Here is an 18969-nt window from a genome sequence, read left to right as displayed (position 1 = left end):
CGCCCAATTAACGATTACCAAGCGCTGCCCTCCGGCGACCAATTTATCAATTACAATATGTACAGGGAGGATCAACGGTGTCCTGGGATACAGGCCGATCGGTGCTTGACAACGGTCCTTACTCTAGGGCATCGTTGACGCACCCTGTACCACCACAAAGTCTTCCCTCGCGTAGTTTCCTTGTCTACCGTGCCCACTGTTTGTCTGACAATACAAATATGATACCGACGAATGTGTCTTACGTCCTTTACGCATCTTCCGATATGTCATAGGATAGAACTGAGCTTAGGAATTTTCAAAGTGTACTCTCCAGTGTGGGATAGTTTCACTGGCTATACTCCTATCTATAGTACGAAATGATCAATTCCAGATCCACAGTATAATAAATAATTTTTATTCTCTGTAATAATAGGGTATACATTTACACATGTAACGAGTAAAGAAAAAACAAGAGTTTACTCGGTAATCCAGAATATTGAATTCAGTGTCGATGCATGATACATTATCGTAATAATCGTCTCGCGAAATCTCAAAGAGCCTTAGGCCATTTTCCCGTGCAAACGCTTACGCGGTATGCAGTATGCAGAAAGAAGGTAAACGGTGAATAAGGAAAAACTAGAAACGCTAAATATACGATAACCTCGACGACACGTCCGCACACTGGTTAACCTAATGTATTAATTCATGCAGGTAAATATATATATACTGCATACTATAATAAACATAAGCGCACATACGAGCGGAATAAGCGCGACTCAATAGGCTACTGCAGATCCCGTCAATCGATTTGTCCACCTATAGAGGCGCGGCGCGACGCTCGTTACTCGAGACGCCGATCACTTTTTTCCCCCATATAATAATAGACATAAGTCGGCGTAATTGAAGGCGCCCCGATAAATTAACCCATCGAATCGTTAAATCGCAGTTCCGTCGGGGCAGGTTACCGGCGGATCTCGTTACGTCACTGCGGGAACGGGAATCGTTCGATAAACGTCGATGAACGTTTCCGTGCGTCGCTGAGAGCAAACCCGATCGTAGCGATCGCTGTTAAATGCACGCGTTATGATAATAATCTCCCCGCGAACGTACGAGCAAAAATGATAAGAGATAAAAAATTTATTTCTTAATAAATATAATCAATATATCCAGTATGGCTAAAAGAAATACCTACTCCCGTGTTAATATCCACGTTACGTACCCCAACTGTATCTTACAGACTATCCTTGCGATTTCCACAAGATTAAGTAATGTAAAAGTATAAACGTCAGAGTATGCGTTAGCTAATGGTTCGACGAGGATAACGAATGATACCAACAGGTGCTACCTCGCTATGCAGATAGCTGGTCTAGCCCACAGTCGGGTCAGCTTAGGATACGGTACAGTGTGTGTATAGGAGGACGAGCCGTGATAATCCTGAGGTCGATTGAATTACGCATGCGCGTGACTACGCAACACTTTCCTTTAATTAACATGAGGTTTTAGCTGAGAGACGGCGTCGGTGGCGTCGGCAGGTACCAAGGTGGGTATTAGTCGCCTATTAGTGCATCGGCTGGAAGACGTACGCGATGCATTATCGATGCTCTCTCCCTAAGGCGACGTCTTGCGCCGATACGCCAATGGGAATTACATGGAAACTGGTGCATCGTTCGAAAGTGAGAGTTACCATCGGCGACCGATGCATCAGCGACTCCTGCCATCTCGGTAAAGGAGATTACCTACTAGCTGCACCGGATAATGCAACAATCGGCAGATATGCAGTTACTGTTAAATATATATGCATATAGAAACATATATAATTTCATATATTATACTAGATCGTATCCACGGCATCTCTGTATATACAGACACTTCGTTATCTTGGAAAGTCTAACTGCTTCCGGGAAGATCAACGCATGCATATCAATATATATATATATATATATATACACAATAAAGAGACATGCGTGAGTATACCAAGAGCATCGAGTACCCTTCCGGGAAGATCAACGCATGCATATCAATATCCACGGCATCTCTGTATATACAGACACTTCGTTATCTTGGAAAGTCTAACTGCTTCCGGGAAGATCAACGCATGCATATCAATATATATATATATATATATATACACAATAAAGAGACATGCGTGAGTATACCAAGAGCATCGAGTACCCTCAAGATCTTGTCACCAAGAGCTACCAACATAGTGCACTCATGCAGTCAGTCCCGGGGTCGTCGATCTGTCTCGTCTCATCTCGATCGCCTCTACCCGTAACAGCCTATGCACTTCTCTCCTGTTACACTGTGCAACCGACGGCTATCAAAACAGACGCGTTGATGATGCTGCACCGACATCAGCAGCCGCATAGTAGCGGTTAACGCACTGGTTATCTGTACAAGCGTTTCTTAGGAGCGTAAGAGGAAGCTGCATATACATATAGATATAAGAAATGCATATGCCCACTATTCCAGATATGATAATAAGTTAATGACATTTATCAAGAGACATATATGCATACACATATATTCACTGCGCTGCAGCTGAATTCCATAAAAACAATAAAAGTCAATATTCGTCCAATCGAATGATTAATAATTACAAACCAATGTTACCGTATAAATTAATATATTAACAAGACTACAGGATCTATGACAGATGATAAATGTCTTTCAATAGATTCTGCAATATTCGTACCAGCTCTGTGCGTTGGCTACACGTGGCAGTATGGCAATCAAATTTTTATTGTAAGAAAAAGCCTAAGTGTTACGCGAAGTTACGAGAGTGTAGGATGCGGAGTAATGTTCTATGCTAAGTATATATATATATACATATATGTATATTTAGAGAGCTTAGTAAAATCCGCAGACCCGAGACCGGTGTAATGTCAGACATTGGCGATTGTAGAATCAGCGTATTATGCTTATGGTGGCAGGCACTGCTCAATGGCTCATAAAGTTACAGGGGTCATGAGTTGTTCTGATGCAGTTTATAATAAATTTTATCTTTATTGAAATTCAATTTAAATTGGTTACAGGGAGGTCAGCGCCACAGGATTTGCATGCCCCGTGATAGGAGCTTGAACGAACGATAAGATGGCACGTACAGTTACGTGCTTTATAAGTATCGGCAAAATAATTCAGCCAGGAGGTCTGGTCTGCGCTAGACCGGCCTACGAGGATTTAAGTACTTTTTTAGATATATCTATATATATTTAGGATCACAGTATCGTCAATGCGTAAAGTACTAAAATATTATACCTCTTTGATATAAATTAATTCACTCGAGTAACACACAGCGATTGCGTGTTATGCGCTGTGTGAAAAGTATACCTATACCTTGCTATATGGCCGCTTGTTCTTTTCTCTAAACGAATTTATTGTCCAAAGGTCGAACGGGCAGTCCCGAAAGAGATATAGGAAGACAGTCGATTATACCCGTCGACAAACTCATTGCGTAACCGAGAAGAAGACACGTGGTGAAACACACCCGTAGGGATATGTCAGCTCGTTATCATACAGTTAAGGGCCTTCGTGTTTCGGAGACTTGTATAAATATTTAGAAAGACTATCCCAGTGCTCGACGAACTTCATTTTCACGATACTATATCTAGATATTGAGGTTAAAAATATTCTACCAGTGTCGCGTGATAAGCATTTTAATATGCATATGAAAAATTGTTCAATTACTTAAGACAGTAATCTGACTGTAAGGATAAGACCAAAGAGCGATCGATATAGGTCTATTGTAAAAATATGGTAATTAAAATTTTGGATTTTTGAATCTGCAGAAAGCTTGCTTGATCGGAGTGTTAGGAAGTGTAGAAAAAAAAAATAATGGGATTCGAGTGAAATCAGAAATTCTAAACTGGTACAAGAAGTCACCGGTAGGTGGGACCCCTGGCTGGGAAGATCACATTCCTCGTCCGGTTCATCCACTAGCTTTTACCAGCGATCTTATTCGGACTTGTAAGGTTGCCAAATCCCAACGAATTTGGTTATTAATAATACCTTGACGTTTTTTAGGGGTTCGCGCATGCGCTGAATTGCAACGATTCGTTATGGTTTCGTGTCAGAGTCAAATATCTCATTCACGCTCGGAGTATTGTGCATCGACCGGTCGGCTTAATGTCTGTGGAATTTATCTGACTAAACAATTAGACGAGAGTGATGAATGGAGATTTTAATTATTCGAAAGCGTAATGCGTCGGAGGCATCGCGATGCTGATGTGAAATTCAATAATAAAATTGCCAATGTGAAATACGAGTTTTGTGCACGAAGGGAATTTAAAAATTCCTGATATGTGCAAATTCATTTTTTCATGTAAAACGAAATATTTACCAAGTGTCTCGATGACGTGTAGGGCAAAGTGACTGTTGAATCGTTTATTGTGCATGGAAATTAAATGCAATTCACGGAATGAAATACATACGTATACTCAATGTATGTAACTACAAACGCCTTTATAAACCTGGATATATTGGAGAAATTTTTGTAACAGACGTTTGATACTGTTTATTATACAGTAAATAGATAATTTGAAAATATGTCGAGCAGTATTAATTTATTTAAAATAAAAAAGTCTCATTAATTTGATATTTACAATATTATATTAATATTACAAAATTATAAATCAAACTGCACACTTAAAAGTCACTTTCAATTGGCACTTTCTTAATATTTCTCCACCCTGTAGAATCCTCCGCTCCTCTTTCTTACTTTAATTTCTCACCTTCACCAGGTGTAACCAGGCTTCAAATTGTTCCTGAAGGTATAATAAATAAGTCCCACTGCACCCAAAGTCAAATTACGTTCGCGACTTTCAGAGCCATAATAATCAGCCTACTAAAGTCTTATATAGAAGTGGAATAATTACACGAGGATAATTATTTTAAAACAAATGCCACCAAATTACTCATCCTCGGACATTCAATTAATCTCGCTCTACGTTTATACATTACAAATGGATTTATTAGCCCAGTAACTACGTACCTATCGAAACAGCACGACATCCACTCGAAAATGTCACAGAAATTACGCTCCCCGAGGAAATCATTCGTGTCAGTTCCAAATGAAAATTTCAAAAATGACATTTGACATGGCACCGTCCCACGTGCTCGTTTTAATTACCCAAAAATTTTCTCAAGCAAATTTTCAATCTACTGCTAATAGATATGCATCTAAATGCGTTTCTACGATTAGTAACCACGTGGCATATAGTCAAAAAATCTATATCCACATACGTCACGTATAACACTTAGCGTTAAGCAGCCATTGCTTTCGTATTCACGAAATAAAAATTGATATATTGAAAAAGAAAATAAATAAAGGATATTTCTCGCAGTTTGCGCAAAAGATGCACTTACTGTCCAGCAGCCAAGACTGATGATAGGAATATTATGCTTGACATTGAATCTGTCGGCCAAGGCCGGGACAGGGACTGGATCCGCTCGAGGCGTAAATTAACATAAAGTAACATAGAAGAACTCCTGCGGAATACACGCCTCCATTAAGGATGGCATTCGCACCTGTCGTCGCAATAACCCGGTTTGCAACAATTGATGAACAAGAGATACGCGCTATGCCAAATTCCAGCTAATATGAACAAAATATGCCAGCATGAATCAGATTCGTGTATAATTTACAATAAAAGCCTGAAGTCAGTCGCAAAATACGTTGATACTTTTTATGTGTAGAAAAGTAAAAAAAAAATAAATTCAATTATTGCGAATAAATTTCTTGGGATAAAATTCAAAATTCACTTCCCACATACACATTTAGTATATTACATAAATCTTATCAACATTTTTCACAATTTTCCTCCCTGTAATCTGTAAGGCTTATCCGAAGATTGTTTTCAGATTTTAGAGACTATAAGGGAACAATAATAATAATAATCCAATCATAAATACTGACAAACGGGTTTCTCTACCTTGCAGCATACAGTATACCTAGTTGAGCTTAAAAAGTATCTCGCTTCGTCAAGGCGAATTTAGGATGTCGCGATTTCGTACTCAACTCATTTACCGCGTTACTACAATTTACAGAGATTTTTATCAGTGACGGTATCGGACAGGCCTATAGCTATACGTGTAATATGGCAACGGCAAGGTAACAAGTTAGCATGCCCCACCCAGATTGTTACAACACGACTTCAGCTACCTCTTTGTGTCTCAATCTGTCGCGCTGTTTAATCAGCATCCATTGCACCTTTGTGCATTATGCCTTATTGCACTTATATTCACTCCGTCCCGAATGATACACACGGTATCCCATAATGGACGTATAACGACGTCACGCAGAAATTCAATATATAAAATACACACAAGTAGGCCAACGTGCAGCTGAAACAATAATTCCTAATCCTTTATGCACTCCATCCAGAATAGCATATGGAGGCACATACGTCCTCATGGTGATCGTGATTGATCTTGCTCGTTCAGTTAATATGGCAGTCACCGAGTGCGTTTAAGTTATTTACGTCCCAGTATTTCTAACTACTGCGCCCCATTTGTCCGTTTTAGCTGATAGTCCGGAGAAGAATTCTTTCCGGTTTTGGCGACACAACCGGTTCTGTATGCTTCGTTTCGCGCACTTAATATATCTGTATATACATACCGCGTGGCATTAAGAAAGCGTCGCGACGTAAAAAAGAATGCATAGTAAAAGAAACTCAATGAGTCAGCATCTATCGAACCACATAACGACTATGGGACAATCGTAACATACAATTACTATACCACAATGCGTAACAATGTCATTGTTACGAAAAAATTCATCATAATCAAGCATATAGAATTTCGTTCGATTAAAATCATTATTCTCATCGTGTTCGCATAATAAACGTTAAAATAATTCTCACAGAGCTTAACTCGACTGATGATTAAATTCTTTATCCCACCTATCACGTATTCCCATCGTATCATTTTATTCGATAATGTCGCCTTATGGGCACATTCCAAGGACTCCGTATCCACGCGCTCCACATTCCTCCCAAGTGATTTTATACCATATTCGCGATAACTGTCGCTCGCATATTTCGCACGTCAGACTCGTGCTCGTCGACGGTAACGCGTTACAGACCGAATACTCAGTATTTACTCGAATCGACGTAACATCTGTCGGTATTGTGTCTTACGGACGTAACGCAACACCCTACGATTTTCTCGACAGGTGATTCCCGCGTTATGCGGTGACCGCATTGCACAACGTATATTGTTGAGCATCGGAAGGACGACGAGTATCGATTTGTTCACGAAGCCTCCCAAGGAAATGAGATAAACTTTTTTAATGTGATAAAACATAAGGATTACCCAAGGAATAACGCGATGTAACATTTGCACGTTTACTTGAAAATTGCGAAAGCTCGCATCGAGCATAATCGTATTTAATTAACGCTCACAGAAGTTTACCCGAGTCAATCCAGCCTCAATAAACGAACGAAGTCGAAGCCGAAGGCCGGCGCTAGAAAATCGTAAAAACAAAGAAAAACCGCAACTAAATAGCATTCGGCGTAAGACTCGGTGCATAATGTCTTTGACGTTGGAATTTATGCAAGCTACTGTTATGATTTTCCAGTTATTCTGTCGATTATAGATATTATACTTACTGTATGTAATTAACGATAACGGTATAGCTTTCAGTGTTCAGTAGCATACTGGTGTATACAAGGTAATGATAACAATCTCAAAGCAGAAGATAAGATCCATTGGCTGTAATTGGCTGGCTGATGAAAAAGAAAAAGAAAAAAAGAAAAAAAAAGTGTTAATTGAAAATGAATTTGCCCATAAATGTTGGCTGACATTAAAATCACCTACCGGGCGATAAACCGTTATCAATTGATTGACCATCGCCCACGCTCAATAAATTATATATTATTCATAGTAAAAGTTTCCACGTCGATTTACAAGCGTTGTATAGTATCACACGTATAAAAAGTCACTAGATTTCCCTAGAATCGACTAGCGTCTATTACGCGCCGACAGAACTATGGACTCCCAAGGCTTTCTTACGATTATACGAAATCAGGCTGTTGCGAAATACCTCGTAAAGTGCGTACGAGAGAACTTTTATAAAGTCGGTCGGTTATACGCTCGCGTTTGTAGTATCGCAATTGGGCGACGCAGCGAATGGGATTTAGCCACGGGTATACGCGCCGTGCGCTTTGATTGCTACACAAGGAACGTTATACGGTTTATGGTAGGACATTTCCATAGAACAGTGCAGTCGCTAGGACAGTGCTAATAAACATCGTAGCTGTAACCGTACGAGTAACGGACTGACCAATAAAGGCTGGACAGGATGTATATATAAAGGTAAAATAAAAAAATTAGCTCATCTTATACTCGCACCAAAACGTCATACAGTGACTATAGTAAATATTAATATAACGCTTAATATTTCGCCTAGAAAGAAAATAAGGGTTGACACGTGGTACCAAACAGATGCTAAGATGCATGAAGAAATTCAATAGCCGAACTATCCCTTACGATTGATATATCCAACGCGTATCACCACGGTCCGTTCAAGACATTGGACAATGTTAAGTACTTGAGGTTGTCCCGTCCGACGATCGTTTACGCGACTAAATTGAAGGTACAGCAGTGTATCGAGTATCCTGCGAATTTATGCCCTGTGTCGGACAGGGCGGCATCTCCAATTTTTATAAGGCATCCTGGTGCAGACTCGAGAGGCTGAACGTTACAGCGTGAAATAGACAGTTGAAGAGGCGAGGCAACGTGCGCTCTCAATTTTACGAGTAAGTGGACTGCGGGACCTGATATTTATTGGCGATATTCGTTCCCGATACCAATACCGTCTCCTGAAGCGTACGTGTGGCTCCTTCTTGGACCATTGTAAATCCATCGACATACAACATAGCGGATTCCTTGGTAAATCGCACTTCCAAATTCCACTTAACAGGACGATTATGATATTCTCTACGGGGCGTGCACGTGCGTATGGTACAGCATTGGACACGTGTGTGAGACACGTGGCCGGCTGGGCATCGCGACTTTCGCAGAAGTGTCTCGACAAATGAAAGAAGTGGCCCGAAGGGAGAAGTCGTTTCTGTCGAAAGTATCCTTGATCGCTCGTAATTTAACGTTTGAAAGCGGGTGCTGTCTTTGAGGTCGCTTTATTTTTTACGTCCGAGTACTGCAGTACCTGCGCGGACGTACGGAAGAGAATTTTATTTCTGGAACATAGTCTTGGCAGGTAAACGGTGAGATATTCGAAGAGATAAGAATTTTTTATGTGAATATTTCGTGAATTCACTTTTGCTTTATGCAAATACGAACTCGAAGGACCGATAAACCCTGCGGAGAGTATCGCTCCACGTGGAAATCGAAAAGCTCGACTCGCTCGGCGACAGCTTTTTTTGTATATTTTGTGAAAAAAAAAATTTGAAACCTGTGACCGACCAATATGAAACCGCACCCTCAAGTAGTCGGAAAGCATAGGTCGGCTTGGAGTCGTGAATTTCTATGGAGCGACCGGAGCATTTGTAAGGTGATTCAAAAATTTGGCACCTCTTTAACGCCGACGAAATTTACGTCGAGCCTTAAACCCCGTGGCTTGGCTTTAATGCCTTTCGCTGACGTTAACGATTCGTAAATTAAAACTCGCCATTTTGTTCCGGCAGTGTGGGCAGAAGAAGTTATCCGAACGGCCAGTCGGTCCCGGCGTTCGAATCTTTTGTCGCTCCTAATGTCCCGACTCACTGCCTTTTTGTCCCTTGACCATCACACGTGTGACATTTACACGTCACGCCCACGTGAATTAAAAAATAACATCAAAGTTACAAATTATTAAAATTATAAACGATAAAATCCTTAAGGATCGTTCGAAAGGTAAAACCTGTTTTTAAAATTCCCGCGCTATTCGAGTATCCCCATAAGAGTTTACAGTATATCCATGTATCTTAGGAGCACTGTGGTTCGTATAAAAAAAATTACCATTCATTTTTACCCGGAATCGCTTCGACTGACACGAGGCAAAGGACTTGAAAAGAAATCACCCGCAATTCCCTGGTTATCGAGCGCGATGGCTACTGGCGATGGCTATCGAACCGATTATCGCCCATTGGATATCCGTAAATCTAGATTTACCGGCAATATCGCGTCAGGCATACAGTACCTTCTTTCTTGATGTTGTCCAGCCTGAGCCATTCCGCAGTTGCGAAGTATCGTGTACCTTTGCAGTTACATTGATATTTGTACGATCGTTCGTACGAGCCACGTACGCTCAACGAAGAAAGTCACGAGACGTATAAATACCATTAACCTTTCTTCGCATCGTCTCCGAAGTAATTTTCGATATTTTTAATACGACCTCCGTATTCCATACGAAATTCTCAATTGCGATTCTCAAAACTTCAAGATAACTATTAAAAACTACCAGTAGCAGCGTGAACAATGACTTCTTGCAATGACTGTATCTACGCGCAAGACAGCGATAGCCGATAATGAAATACAGCAATATACCAGCCACACAGGCAGTTCTATACAGTCATACAAAAATCCACGTGCAGTTGCATTTTATTTCGGAAAACAAATATGCCTCATTGTTTAATAAAAAAAAGGCCACATTACAATTATTCACTGCGCTACCGTAGTTGCGTTAAAATTTCTTACGAAAATCCTGAATGCAAGCTATACACCCAACTGCATTGTCCTTAATGCACTCGCATTCCACATAAAGATACTTAAAGAAAATTACCCATGGTGCGTCGGTATCCCGGTGCATCTTAATGTCCGACTTCCGGTTTTGAGCCGCGAGGCGTCCGAACGTTCAATGATTTCACTGTAAATATAGCCCACTTGCATCTTTCACATATAAGATATACCTACCCTACATACGGATGCATCACTCAGTATATGGGTACGCGCTGCAATACCTTGCACCGCCCCCCCGCCCTCTCCCTTTCATACTATATATACACGTACACCACATACTACACAGTACGTATGTCACCAGGCACACATAACAAACACGGTAAACCTTTGCCCGCGCAATCGCGCGATCCGAAGAAATACAATCCGTGACGTCCATATATTTGAGTGCATCGCGCCGCGCCTTCGCAAGCGACATTCATTTATTTCGGGCGCCGACTTTAAATCCATCGGAACAATTAAGCGGCCGCGCGGCCGTTCGAGCCGAGTCGCGCGGATAAACGTGTTTCGTCTGTCGCGTGGGCGTCTTTCGAAACTTACCGTGCGTCTTCTAGCGCTGCGTCTCGACTTACACGATTCGTACCGGTAAGCGAGAGCATTCGCATTGGCGCATGCGCCGATGTGCAAGGCGATGGAGTCAAAAATCGACGCCCTATAAACGTCATTGGAATCGTCCACGTGCGCGATCCTAGTCGCTATAACGTTGCGCTAAGTACTAATTGCCATTAGGGGGTACCGTCCTGTAATGTCCCGAGACTATCGCCTAACTTAATGCCCACGCTACAGGCCATTTCACACGGAGAATGTATATATACGTATATACGTTAAGAATGTTAAGAGAACTGAGAAGAGGTAAATAAACTATTGTGGTAATAGTCGGTTACTATACCAACCAACTGTTATATATATGTATACATTATACATAGAATACTATGGTATAGGAATGCACATTTCGAGTATATCGATTCTATTATTTCGATCGGGCATTGTTTCCGTTTCATTTGAACCGTGGACATTTCATTGACGTTTATGTAACTGATTTCGATTCGTGCTTTTTATATTGGGTCGAAAAAATGAAATCGTAATGACGGCTTAAAACTCCCTAGTAATTTTTACCTATATTTAAATATAGGTCATATTGCTTCTGAGCGAAATTCAATTATAACTTTGGAATTTTTCTTACCAGACACTGAATCGATTTTATTTCTAGTTACATTTCAACTACATGTCCTGATATTATATACCAATGAATACTGTCGTACGGCAATACGCGGAGGTACGCTATAAATCTTCAATTAATATATACATATATACCTACGTATATACCTGAATACAATCGCTAAATTTACCTATGAATATTTCGATTAAAAATTGCCGTACTCCAAAAGCCGAAACCCATTGTAGAATGAATTTTAAATTGATTCCAAAATGCAATTTGCATCCCGTATCAAATTAATGCATTCGCTAGCGGATCCATTTTGCGCGAGCGATCAGGCATTAAATTCAAGCGGATGCTAAATATGCTGATTCGACGCTGCAGGTGGTGGTTGGTGATGTCGGTGGTGGCGGTTTTGATGCTGTTGCTACAGCAGGATCAGGGCCAACGGCCGATTTCGGTGGGCAACATTCACGTGCAGCTTGCGCAAAATCGAGGCTCAAGTTTTTCGACGCAGATGTAATCGATTCGTCGCAGTTACGACCGGGTCATGCATATTTATCGGCGTCATCGGTTAACATTGCACGCAAATACCTGACCGCGTGTGTTTGGTATATCCCAGAGAAATGTCGAACGATATACAAGACCAGCTTTCGAGTCGCAACCGTTTAAACAATCGGCAGTGCTTCGCCAGCTGAGTTACATGTACACATCCAAGCTATATCCCATAGAGATATATTAAGTCAAGTCCCGTGCGCACCGAAACGATTGATCAACTTCCAAGTAACATCAAAACCCATGAAAACAAGGCAGATCAGAAATTTCCATGCATTCGATGCACTTCGCCGATTCTCACGAGAATCCTACAAAACTTAATGGACTCGCGTCTTCCCATGGGATAGAAAAAACAAAATATGATCTCCACGTACCAGCAAAGAAATATGCCACGAGCTTGTCAATCCACTCGTCCGATTGCCATTGATGCTAATGCCAAGATATCTCGCATGAGATAAACAATTCCTCGGGAATCGGTATGCCGGTCATTCCTTTTTTGCGTTACGTTGGTACGACTGGTTTACGAAGGCTGGTCGGGCATATTCCTTCTTCTTTTTTTTTCTTTTCGTGTATCGATGCCCAACGCGTGCGCCAACAATTCAAAGAGGGTTAACGGACACGCCACACCCTTGGTAGGATTGTAAACGATTATTAATGTTTCCCCAATGTTGAACTCTGACCCCAGTACGAGATGGCTCCTTGAAATAACCACACATTGACAATGACGTCTCACCGGGGGGGAAGCTGACCTATGACCTAACCTCCATAAGCAACCTCACGAGTCCGAATGAAAGAACGATACTCGGACGATCGTTTATCGTGACTTTTCTTAATTAGCCCAACGTTATGGACGGATGAATACGAGCGCCGGTTGTGTTTCGGTGCTCCATACTAATTTGCGTAACACGGTGCTGCATAAAGTTGGCCGCAGTCGGAGATACAAGATAGCCGGACTCTTTCCTCTCATCGGTACTATAGTCCTCGCTACGGAAACTTTACGGCCAATTTATACCCGGGCAGATTTCCCTGCAGCTGTGCAGCTGCTCCAGCATCGGCGTACGGGAACCCGCGTGCACTTTGTCATTCCGAAATAAACCCTTGCGAGCATGAGGATAATAGAGATAAGGAACGGCCTGGTAAAGTATACATGATATAACGACCGATCGTCAACGTAGGTGGCGCCACGGTCGAGCCAACAAACGATGCGAACGCTCAAATGTAAATTGACAAGAAACTTTTTACGACATCGCGAAATCATCGAGAACTCGAATTAAAGTCATTCGACCAGTATCTTGACGATTTGATTTTCATAACGATCCCATAAATTTTTCTTATCCCCCACGCAACTGATCGGCGACTTACGCTTAAGCGCGAATTCTTTATGCGCAGCCAACTTCGGATACATCGCGATACTGTTTTACGATACGCGTTGGGTAAAAGTTTTAATATTTTTTTCTTATCAATATCGTGATAACACCAAACGGCAATGACACCTGTATACATTAATGACTCCCTTAAGTTTTATCGTGTCCATCACTCTTCCCTGGTGATTACAGGTTTCTACGTATAACGTAGGCACGCAACGTAGAGCACAGCCCCAACGACGGAGCTTCTGGTCACGTAACGACGCCAAGTCAGAGTATACACAGAAGGACAGTTAATGACATCGATAATGACTATCACTCACCATGAAAACCATGAACCTTGATTGCAGGTCGGCACTCCCGATGTAAGTCAGCGCTTCCAGCCAGCGTCGACGCGTTGATACTTCTTGCTTCCTTTCTCCTATCAGATCGTTTACCGATAATTATTTCACTGCACGCCACGAAATCAATCGCTTCGCCTATTTGATAGATCCTCCTGGCGCGCGATAGCTATCGACAATCAAAGTCTCTGAGGTATGGTCGTAGCGTCGAAGATCAGGATCAGAGAGGATCCGATGGATGTGGTATACTGATAAACCGGAATCCGCAATACGGAATCGCGGCACTGATCTCAAAAACGAGCGATAATCATTCTCAGAGTCACTGTCACTGAATCGCAATAGCGATAGCTTACGGCCTCAATTTCACCTACGAATTATCTATCTAGTTGTAAGTAACCCATTATTTATTTAGCCTTTAGTGATAGGTACTGGCTGTCTACTGGCCTCCTGATTCCTATACTGGCATGAATACTGGCCCGTTCGTCTGAGGTCACCTGCAACACAAAAACAGAAAAAATTTTACTCCAAACCGCTTTATTATATTTCGAACTATAAATCTTTAGAGCGAAACAATCTCTGTTCGGACAGAAACGTTTTAGCGAAATTCTTACTCTTTCATCTTGGTCTGATATACCTGTTATGTGTACTAGTATACCTTTAACGTATAGATCGAGCAGTTGCTCTTCTATGGTTCTCACGCGATATTTTTAATATACGTTTGATTTTAATGCAGACTGTATCAATTAAACAGATGCAATGGATAAGAACTGTTGGATCTATAGACAGCCGGATGGGAGTGTACGTGTCTGAAGACATCTTAGAGTATCTAGACTGAGTAATACGGATACGAGGTACAGTGAAAGAGGCCAGGGAAAGAAATTGTTGAAGGATCCTTAGGATCCTTCTGAGATCCTGAGATCGGTTTATGACGAGACAAAACTTCATATAAATAATTAATTTTTTCTTAAAATATTTATAAAAAGAAATGAAATCAAAAATGCATTTTTTTTATTTTTTCAAGACAATCTGCTAATATGACTGATAGCGATATTTCGTTAATCAATTGTATATAAGCAACTCGTAAGGAGAAGATGGAAAAAAATTAAATCATTTAATAATAATCGCAATGGTATAATTTTACAGAACACAGCCAGCTTAAATGGATCCCATTGCGCAGCCGGTCTTTATTTAACTCATTCGAACGGTCATGCTATACTCGATTAGCGCTAATAGCCAGGTAAATGGAGTCGTGCATTGCTCGAAGCTGGGTTATTAGTGAGTATACCTATATACCTACATGGGTTACTATTCACTTCCGTAGCCTGATTGTGTGATCACCCATGCTTCCAGATCCTGATCTCGATCAGTTCCATATCAATGAACTTTAACTGTACTGTATACCTATACGTCCGAGAGATAATAGTTCGATCATCGGGGCACGCATAATCGGTGTAGTAGGTACCGATAGACCCACTTTTAGGAAATCGGCATATTAAATCCGGTACCACTCACTTTCAAAACCAATCACTTTCAACCATGACACACGTTACAAACGGTGCGCGAGCGTAAAGAAATAAAAATATTACTAATTATACCGAAAGAGTCCACCTACATAACGCATAACGGCCGCCGACTGGATACCCATATCAGTAGCCGTTCCTAAGGACTGGAATTGGACTCGACATCTCCTGCAGTTGGCAGCATTAACAATGCCGCGAGACCGGGCCTAGAGATCTGCGTGTATACACAATCAGCATTGCCAATAGGGAATGTAACCGAGCGACAGGAAATGGAATTGAAAATTTATAAAACTTTCAATTATTTTAGAAAAATTAAAAAAGGACAAAAATCACTAACACATACGAATCACGAGTTACAGCGAATCGAGTATTGGTCCAGTAATTAGTATCATTATATATAGAACTGACATCAAGACTTGATCGAATTAAACGTAAGTTTCCATAGAACGACACTTTACATAGATTCTCCCATAAATCTGGTAAAACCATATCAATAAATAATACAACATTTCTCATTTCCCATTGTCCATTATATGAAGCCAGTTCTGACAACTCAGCGCCATGCCAAGGCATAAAACCTATTGGACTCCGTTATCACATGCTAATGGAACTGTTCCATTTGCCTGTAGTACAATTATTACGTAATGCCCGTACCCATTAAGCGAGCCGAACGGTCGCGAAAGTCATTCATCGATAAACCGTTGAATTCTTGCAAATTGAACGTGTACCTATATATGCCTTACATACAAGAAACCTACGTAAGAACATTAAAACAGTGTTACTAGGCCAGAATATCATTACTGTATATGCACAAAGGAATTCGCCATCTCGCCATTAACTGTTCCAAAGGGCAAATTGGAGTCTCGGCTAAAGACTCTAAACTATCACTGGCTAATTGTATCTTCGTAATAAGACATCGTTGAGAAATGACGACCTGGCCATTTCGGTTCATTACTTAGCTTGTCCCTAAGCAGGCGTCGACCTCGTTCACCGAACAACTTCACTCTGATCTTGCATTGCGGCCAACTCCAGTTCCACCCGGTGAGACTCATAACTCGACGAGCCTAACGACCATATGGCCTTTAATGAGCAAGCTTATACAGCTCGCACAAAGTTTCATGTGAACGATGGCTAAAATCTACGTAGAACGGAACGTGGTCCTACAACCTAATAAGCGAACCCAGTATGACTTCAGTTCCCAAAGATCTAACTTATCGATCTCAATTACACAACTGCTCATGCGTAATATCGACACTCGACAATTAATTGAAATATTCGAATTATTCAATGCATTCGTAGAAATAACAAGCTCTATATCGGCACACGTTATAACGATACGCTTACGAATAAATACTTATGCGTTTATACAATCACTCAATATCCACATACGATGCATGCATACTCCTTCGAGATATTATAATTATTTTTTTTCGTCAACCACACTTGTATCCGTGAAAACACAACTTTTCTCTATAATATTGAAAAGATGGTCATTTTTTAACACGTATAATATTACTTTTTACAAGAAAATTCTGTCGGATCTTCATTTATAATTATGGTCTGATGCTTGATAAGCCGAGACCAGGTTAATTTGGTGAATATACATATATGTATATAGGATAAACTTTATATTACCTATATGATCATAGGTTTAGCTGCGCTGTATCTATATATATCTGTATCGTGGTATACGTTTCTAACTTGTACCCGGGTTTATACCTGTACCTATAACCACACAGTGTACGTTCTATAGGTTTATGAATGGAAGCAGCATTAAGCACGCGTGCGCCACGACTGGAAAGGTCCAAAGCGCCAACGTCCACAACGGCCACAACGTCCACAACGTCCACAACGTCCTCAACCCGGCAGCGAAAGTGACCTGCACTAGTTGTTCCACGCAGCAGACTGTTGCACCGACTATACCTGTACACGTGTGTCCCATTACAGGCTAGAATTGTTTCACGATAATTGGACAATGTGAAAAATGCTTTGAAGCAGTGGTAAGAGTGGGCGAGTGAGGGGCGGGAAGCAGGTTGAGGCGACTGCCTGTACAGTATACATGTATATACGTACAAGGCGGAAGTTTTCAAAAAAAAAAACCAAAAAAAAAAAATACAAGTTACAGAAAGATGGAAAGTTATTGAAGTGGGACTTTGTGAGAATAATTGATTTCCTGTGTATAAGAGATAACGAATCTAAAAATATTTATCACTATAGCAAAGCGTGCCTTTGATAAATGCGATTAGGATACACTAATAGCTATGATATATTGAGACTGCATTATACACAGGTGCGTCGAATTACTTAAGTTAAAGAAATGCTAAAAATTTTACATAATTATTTTGTTAATGAAATTCATAAAAAGTACCCGTTAATTACTGCATACAGAAAAAGTCAAAGATTTTTTTATTAACGTTACAATTCAAAATTTTTTTTCCAGAGTTCGATCGATATTCCAGATTTCAAGTATACGTGAAACATAAGAAAACAGAGCACTACTCCATTCCGCTTACCAAGAGACAAGGCTGATACCAACTGGATGCACTTTTTGCAATGCAACCAAACCAGTAGCAGCAGTGTCACGCGGAATCTCCATACCGACCGGTTATACAACCGGCAGAGATAATTGTATTGTACAGAGGCTGCATAGATAATGATCAGTGTATAAATCAGCGAGATCCGCGTGAGAACTTGGATATTATTAACGGGACATTACCGTATTCGACCTTCCGAAGACTCCAGCATCACGTTGAACAGCGATAAAGGAAGCTACTATTATTCGCATCGAAAATTCTACGAAGATTTATGTAACTCGAGTGTCATACGTTCACGTGTCACATACGCTATGATTAGATCCCAATATGCATATATAGGTATATTTGCAGAAGCCAAAGCAAACGAACGATAAGTCGTTGCATCGTAAAATCCAACAGTAGATATTTGACATTAATTTGAAATCCGTCTACCGTAGATTTAATCTCGAAGTTTCGAAATACGTGTACGGGAAAGGCATTCACCGTGCAGCAGCGACAACCGTTCGGACACGTGGTGCTCTTAGAGACATACGTTTGTCCAGGTAATTGGCAACACAACCTTCGCACCTCGGACTATTCTCCTGTTGATATAGTTATATGCTCTACTACCTACAATACTTGTTATATTATATATTATTCCATGCACCCACGTACTTAGGTACCTAACACGCGACGCTAGACAGCTGACCATAATGCAACGACCACGAGTCGGTCCGATACGTTATAAAGTTGAATTTCCTACAATAGGCTTGTAGGTTAAGATTTTATCGGCACTTGCGAAAGGGTGAAAATTAATAGATTTAACTTGCCCGTTGCACGACGTGTTACATTGACCGTTGGGAAATGTCA

At 40.9% G+C, this 18969-nt stretch overlaps 1 protein-coding gene across 3 annotated transcripts in view; it reads right to left on the bottom strand.

Annotated features, from left to right (window-relative positions):
* LOC107263760 (zinc finger protein squeeze) overlaps positions 1–18969 on the bottom strand; it is a 216448-nt gene that overhangs the window by 184447 nt on the left and 13032 nt on the right. For all 3 annotated transcript variants that reach the window (XM_015731305.2, XM_015731308.2, XM_025080946.1), the window contains exon 2: positions 14049–14560. In XM_015731305.2, the coding sequence (XP_015586791.1) occupies positions 14049–14060 (12 nt within the window). In that variant the 5' untranslated portion in view covers positions 14061–14560. The remainder of the gene's footprint in view (positions 1–14048; positions 14561–18969) is intronic.

This window comes from Cephus cinctus, unplaced genomic scaffold (genome assembly GCF_000341935.2).
Source record: "Cephus cinctus unplaced genomic scaffold, Ccin1 Ccin1_scaffold0160, whole genome shotgun sequence".
NCBI lineage: Eukaryota > Metazoa > Arthropoda > Insecta > Hymenoptera > Cephidae > Cephus > Cephus cinctus.
Note: the sequence above shows the minus strand (reverse complement) of the source record. Positions and strands in the feature narration are given on the sequence as shown.